A 7,749-nucleotide genomic window follows, 5' to 3' on the forward strand; every position below is an offset into this window, starting at 1 on the left:
CTCTAAAGTTAGTTCTTAAGATTTATTTGTTTATCATGATATTTGAGTATGATCCATTTTATTTTATTAACCGATATTGAGCCCTTGTCTTATCATCTATGCTCACATAGATTCTTTATAAGGTCTTGAACAATCCTCACCTTTTTTATCTAAATTTCAGTTGAATTAAGTTCAACTTTTGGGTTGAGTTAGATCCAAATCAGCATACACTTGGGCACTGTGGTATGTTTTGTTCCATCATTATATTAGTACTATTTTTGTTTTAGCGCGTACATCATAAATTCGAAGATGTTGCCATAGGCTGTCTGTTGGAACTATTTCAAGAAGTAAGATCTGTTAAACTGGGCACTAGAGATGTCTTTAAAAAAAAAAAAAAAAAAAAGGAAGGTACAGAGATTTCAAACTAACATGAAACCAAAACGGCTACATAACATCATTATTTGTACCATCATCTGAATTTCAAACTGCACTTTCCATTATTACATTATCAAAATTTCGAACCGACACGGCAAGCTAAGCTACTTACTAGTAGTTCAATGTAGCTGGTTATTTAAAATGAAAATTCAGACTAGCACAACTAAATGGATGACAAAGGCAGAGAAATTATAATGAAACTGGTCTAATTCAATTTGCAGGCTCATCCACTTCCGGAGTCTCTTGTTCAGCTTTCTCTTGCTCAGCTTCCTGCACCTCCTTCTCCGTCTTCCTTCCTTTCTTAGATTTATAGTACACGCTCATGAATGTCCCAATGGCTTTGTACTTTCTTCTGCACTGCTCGTAGAGGCTGTTATCAAACATCCTCCAGAAGTTCTTCTCTGTCAGCTCAGTGACCGCGTACTGAGCCTGGAATCCATGGTTCTCGATCAACCAAAGCTCTAGTTGGCGGCATTTCTCTGCACCATCAAAGGGCTTACCCCTCAGCACAGCTCCAGGAACATAGTAGACGCCGACATCAGTATACATTTGAGCATATTTGGTGTCACCCTGCCTGTGGTGTTTCTCAAATCCTGGTTCAGGATAGATCATAGGTTTCATAGGCAGCTTGTAAATTCTGTGTGGGCAGAGCCAGATGGGATATACCTAAACAAAGTTAGCTCAAACACAATCAGAACATGATGCAGAAATACCGTCGAAAACAACTAAAGATAACAAATATAGGAGTTTTACCTCCATCTCGCGGTGGACCCACTCTAGAGTATCTCCGACTTTGTAAAGAGGAACAAGAAGATCCTGAATGACATGATGGTCATGGTAATAGTTTCTCATAGACTCACTTTGAGTGGCTTTAAGCAGAGCAATCTTGGGTGGCATGAGCCATCCTAGGAGAAACCTAAACCAGAACTGATCACCAAATGGAAGAATTAGTTTCCCTTCCCAAAACAAGGATCTTGTGTGCCTATGGTAGTAGTCCCTAGTTGGAATGTACTCCACAAACTCCCCTCTTTCCAGTGCAGTTTGAGCGTGCTGGTAAAACCATGGTTTGAACCACCAACCATAATTGTTGATTACATTACCCTTTTGCTGGGCTTCTTTTTTCGAAGAATATGTACCGCTCATCATAACACCTTCTGTGGGACTATAAATCATGCCTTCTACCATCTCTGGAACTTTGGAAGGATTGTCCTGGTCCCCATCTCTAGGTGCAAAAGAATCCGCATAAGCTTGTGCAAGCTGTTTTAGGTTACCAGTTACAGGTTTGTAGGTAAGTCTCACGTATTCCTTAACTGGTATAAGCTTGATCTCAGCTGAAACAAGAAGCCCCAATGTCCCTTGAGACCATGGGATAGCATAGAAAAGATCAGAATATTCATTGTCCTTTGTAGCTCTAACCACCCGTCCAGCTGCTAGAACAACCTCAAGTGACACAACAGTGTCAGAGAATAATCCAAAGATGTGAGAGCTTCCTTCAATCCCGAAGCCATTGATCAGACCACCAACGGTCAGATCATCAAGCTCAGCAAGAACTGCAAGGGAAAGATTCATTGGGACAATAACCCTAGAGATTTGAGCCATATTGACTAGAGGCTCCACTCTGGCAATCATTCGTTCCTTGTCAATTTCAAGTATATTTCTAAACTTAGAAAGATCAACTTCAAAATGACGAGCACGCTTATAGTCAACATTTCTCATTCCAACAACAACCCAGGGAGGCCTGGCCGTGCAGACAAGACCATCCTTTGATCCATCCCTCTCTCCAAGGCGCTTCACAACCTCTTTAACATTTAAATTGTGTTCCTTTTGACGCTGCTCGAAGGGTTTCCTCTCAGATCTAACATCCCCTAGATATGTGGAGAAGTAATACAGGAACGAGAAAGGAAGGACAAAGAAGATAACAAGGATCCATCTGAATTGGAGAAGAAAGTCCACCAACTGGATCTTCCTCTTGGGACAAAGGGGCGCATTAGCATCTGACATCTTGGAAACTTGAGGACGTACAGCTGTAACAATTATGAAACCAAGTTATGAACCACAGACAAGAAATGTACTTCTTGCATATCCAGATTACGACTTTCAAGTCCAGGTCTAATGAAATTTAGGTCAGTGACAAATAAACTAGAAAGAAAATAAGAACAATCTTGTCATCAATCACATATAGCAAGAGAAAATAAGAACAATCTTGTCATCAATCACATATAGCAAGAGAAAATAAGAACAATCTTGTCATCAATCACATATACCAATATTCCATATTCAGAAGCGTTGAAGCAGATCCATTGAGCACTACTTTTCATTAAGACTTCCAATATCCAAAAGACAGTGAATTTGGAAATTTTGTAAAAAACAGAAATGGAGCTGTTAACCGTAAAAGATTTGAAGTAAATTTGATTGTCATTGTTATATGAATCGATATTATTCCATTCCAAATCCTTCCCGATACCTCCCAAGGAAAATCTCGAATTTGGATCCCAAATTGACGGGTTAGTGTGAGCTAATCCATGCGGTTATGCACTCTTTGAATAGGAATCCATTTTCTGAAAGTTCCTGGGCGTATAATAACTCCGGGAGGAAAAGAAGAATTACCAACTTGACACTGCAGGGTCCCATTGCCATCTCAAATTTTTTAAATAACTAAAAGGAAACATTACAATGACCTCCCTTCCTTACACCATGAGTATAAGAACATAGGATAAAGAATATAAGAACTTGAGGCGCCTTCTTTGGCAAACAGCATCTATATGATGTAAATAACGCAAAAGCTCTTCCAAAGGCAGAATTCTATTGAAAATCAGGTTAGCACCTTGATGTAACAGCATTCGGTGAAAAGCGCCAAGTTCAGTATAATCGTGAAACGAAGTTGAAATTGATGCCCAATGGCCATTGACTGTCCACATTCTTGCTACTACTAATTATCAATTGTAAAATCAACTTATATAAAGGTAAAACTGACAAAAAATCCCAATTAAGATTATGTTTTTAGGAAAAAAGTTCCCATTTTCAATTACTGATCCGGTTATATACCAGAATCAATAGTGTAATTAAGATTTTAAATTGGTCTAGAGATGCACATTTGTGTATCATCCATGTGATTATCTATCAGTTTCTTTCATCAACAAATTATCAAATAAAACTAACTCAAGAAAGGCATCAGAGAGAGTAAACATTACAAAATCTAGAGTCTTGAAATTATACTCTTCTCCATAATAGGATTAGGGAGGAACTACTGTCAAAGAAAACAGAGTAACTCATTTAGAACCAAAAAACGAAGGCATTTAATTTGCCAATTGAATAAAATTTAACATGCAAAACAAACAAACAAACTATGTGCTTCTAATGTAACTATTGCAGCATTACCAATAAAATTATGCTCCTTCACTTCAACAACCAAGATCTACATAACAACACACATGTTTAAAAAAAAAATGCTAATTTCAGCACATGATTTAGCTTTTTCTCAACTTAACACATCACAAAAATAATCAAAGCATCACCTTCACTACCATATATACAGGAAACCCATTGCATCCAATAACATGAAGCAAACAGAGCATATTTACTATTTCCAGTTTCTACTAACAAAAATTGTTTTTATGACTTTGGAAAACTGAAAATTGACCCCAGAACTACAGCGTGCATTAAACATGGAAACAGATTCAGCAACAATTTAATTAGTTCAACTCTCAAACATGACATGCAATGTACAAAAACAAGGGGTTTTCAACACATAATTGACTACCAAATTCTCAACACTTTTTATGATTTTAAGAACAAATAGCTTCAAAATTTTGCTTAAACTTAACAAACTAACAACAGAGAAAGAGAAGGGAAGAAAAGTACCTGATAAGTGGAGTGCACAGTTTAGTCCAAAATGAAAGATGATTTTGGAAAGGCTGGCATTGTGCTTTATAGAAGCTTACAACAGTACAGTAGGGGCATTTACGGGAAACAACAATTAGTATAATTAGATCAATATATTTTTAGATTCTTGTTTCACTTTTAGAGAATCGCTCAATGTTTTGTAATCATTGGAATCTAAGAAATTATTTTAAGATATTAAAGAAGACCTGTGACGTATATCAAATTTTTATGTTAAGATAAACATATAAGTTATCATCTGGACTTGTCCAAAAGAGTTACTCGGAATCACGTAGTATCTTATTTTTACGTAGGGTAAAGGGTCAAATTTACCCCTGTACTTTGAACTAAGGGATAAATTTACCTTTAATACTTTAAACTTTTCCTACCCCTATCGTTATCAAACTTTGCAAAAATATTCCCAACTCTAACAGCATGCTGACTGGCTGCTCAGGTGGCTTGCCATGTCAAAATCTTTTTAAAAAATAAAAAAAATAAAAAAAAAAACTGATTTTTTTAAAGAAATAAAAAAAATAGTATTTGTATAATTCTTTTTAAAAAAATATTTTTTATAGGATTTGTAATGTTATGTTTTGTAAATAGAAAACTATAATACGCCAGTAAATATTTCTCCTTAATATGTATATATACATACTTTATCCTTCCGAAAATTCAATATCTCCTCATAGGGAATTCAATTATTTATCAAATATTTAGTTATTAGACATTAATTTTTTTCCGTACATTTTAATTCATTCTACTATAAAAGTGAAGAAAACATAGTAAATTTGTATAGAAAAATCATGGTATAGAGAAGACAAAATGATGATAGGTCCCTTCGGCTAAAGAGTGTGAGTACCTCACAAAATAATGATAGATCCCTTGGGCTAAAGATTGTGAGTACCTCACAAAATGATGATAGGTCCCTAAACAAAACATACTTTTTTAAAAATAATTATACAAATACTTTTTTTATTTTTTATTTTTTAAAAAAATCAGTTTTTTATTTTTTTTAAAAATTATTTTTTCAATTTAAAAAAAAAATTTTGCTAGGTTGGTACGCATTTTATGACAAGTCACCGCAGCAAACAGGCAGCATGCCAATTGGGTTGGCAGTATTTTTACAAAGTTTTATAATGGTAGAGGTAAGGGTAAGGGTGAAAAGTTTAAAGTATTAGGGATAAATTTGCCCCATAATTCAAAATACAGGGTAAATTTGACCCTTTTCCCTTTTTCTTATTAACACCTCCTTTTCCAATTAATCTCCTTAAAATCACAGGTGAACTATTCCGTTACTTTAGATGAGTGGATCAATTCAACTAGAGATATTGGATCTTTTTTTCTGATTTGGAAACACAAAATAAATAAGATAGTGAAGTTGATATTTGTGGTGATGCAAAAGCTGTTGGGTCACTAAAGAGATGAATTGAAAACATAAGTGCTCGACAATCGACACCACTAAATTCAGTGAAGTTGATATTTGTTGCTGCGTTGATGAAAAAAATCTAGTTTTATGTCACGACCCACCCACGAAAGATTATTCTCGTTTATAACGTTAATTTTGTTTGTTGAAATAGAAAATACTAAGCAAGACCACACATTACAAAAGTTTTTGTGTATCGTTATTTTCAAGATTCTAACTTCAGAGAACCTTTGGTATCGGAAATGAGACAACGACTTCTAGATCACTAAAAAACAAAAGAAAAATGATTGGGACATAGGGTCGGCTGAAAGGGGAGTCCGGAACCAAAATGCCCAAAAAAAAATTATGTGGAACCAAAATATCTCAACAAAAAAAAAGTGACAAAAGTACCTTTAGCATAGTAAATTACTGTGCTAAAGCAGTTCAAAAGATTTGAGCCGTTAATTTGTGTGTAAAGGCTACAGATTTTTGCGTTATGATAAAAAATATTAAAAAAAAAAAAATTGGTCAACTTTATTTTTGCAACACTTGTGTTTTTTTTTTCATACTTTCACCAATGATTAGTCCATGTGTCAAGACTCGAAACGTCAATATTTTATATAGAAACCGATATTTTTTTACGTACAATAATGTAGGCTCAATACATCAAGGATACTTAAATGTTTGATCGTCATTTTAGGGGTTGAAAAGGTCCAAAGTAAGTTTTATTTCAGAACTTTAGGTTTAAGTGTTCTACATACAGTAGCGTCATTTTTGTTTGAAGACTTGTTGTCATTAGCTTAAAGTTTTTTATTTTTAGGGTTTAGATTTAAGTGTGTTATTTTTTAAAGCGTAACTTTATTTCGAATATACGCGGTTTTTTGCGCTCAGACGTTCGATTTGGGCAATTTTTATTTTTACAACATATTCGAAATAAAGTTACGCATTAAAAAATAACACACTTAAAGAACACTTAGTGTTTTTTTCCATAAAAAAATCGCAACATCTTGTTTTACTAAATCTTTTCTTTCATGCAAAGACTTAAGTGTTTTTTTAATACTTTGACGCGATTAGTCGTGTGTCAAACTGAAACGTATTTTTATACGATAAACTATAATGTTTCAATACATCAAATATGTAAACGTTCGGATCGTCGTTTTAGGGTTGAAAAGGTATCCGAAGCAAGTTTTGTTTAAGGTTTAAGTGTTTTATTTTTTAAGGTTTTGATTTAAGCGTGTTATTTTTTAATCACGACATAAATTTATTTTGAATATAAATATAATTCTAAAAAATATAGGGAGAAAAACTATTTTGTATGTTTGTGATTTAATGGTTATTAGTGACGTGAAACTACGCGATTTTTATTTTTTTTATTTTGGGTATTTTTTCGAGATCTATGCGGACAAATAGCCGCAAGGCGGTTTGGCCGAGCCGATTTTTAAAAAAACACCTTTTACCCATTCAATTTCAATTTTTCCCCAAATTAGTTAGTTTGAAAATTTTGAGTAACAACTTTATTTACTTATAAGATGATGATACGATAGATTCAAAGTTTTGAAAATCCGGGATAATGTTAATTTCATTTAGCTTTCAATTTTTGAAAATTTACTAATTTTCTCGACATATGCTAAAATAAATTACAATCCTAAACACTAAGTTATTCAAACAAAACTTCTTATTTGATAACCCCTAAAATGGATTAAGATAGCATTTATAGCCTACATTATTCTTGAAAAAAAAAATAGTTCTTATATAAAAATAAAAAGTTACTGACTTTTAATCATTTGAAATATTGAAAAAAACACATAAGTGTTGCAAAAAAATTTGCCAAATTTTTTTTTTAGTGCTATTTTTGAGCTATACAAACAAACAAAATTTAATTTAAGATTAATTAATATAATTAAATGACTTAAAAGCCTTTTGACAAGCTTTATTTTCAATAAATCTAAACCCTAAAAATAAAAAACCTTATTGACAAAGTCTCAACTTGTCAAACAAAATGGATCACTTGTATAGAACACTTAAAACCTAAAATTTATAAATAAAACTTACTT

General features: G+C 33.4%; 1 protein-coding gene across 1 annotated transcript; it reads right to left on the minus strand.

Annotated features, from left to right (window-relative positions):
- Nucleotides 1-404: 404 nt before the first annotated feature.
- LOC132041389 (delta(24)-sterol reductase-like) lies at nt 405-2,441 on the minus strand. The gene is made up of 2 exons (XM_059432103.1): nt 1,168-2,441; nt 405-1,080 (listed from the first exon to the last, which is right to left on the minus strand). Exons 1-2 carry the CDS (start codon nt 2,413-2,415, stop codon nt 625-627), a joined length of 1,704 nt encoding a protein of 567 aa, XP_059288086.1. The 5' UTR covers nt 2,416-2,441; the 3' UTR covers nt 405-624.
- Between the last annotated feature and the right edge of the window lie 5,308 nt (nt 2,442-7,749).

Source organism: Lycium ferocissimum, chromosome 2 (genome assembly GCF_029784015.1).
Source record: "Lycium ferocissimum isolate CSIRO_LF1 chromosome 2, AGI_CSIRO_Lferr_CH_V1, whole genome shotgun sequence".
Taxonomy (NCBI): Eukaryota; Viridiplantae; Streptophyta; class Magnoliopsida; order Solanales; family Solanaceae; genus Lycium; species Lycium ferocissimum.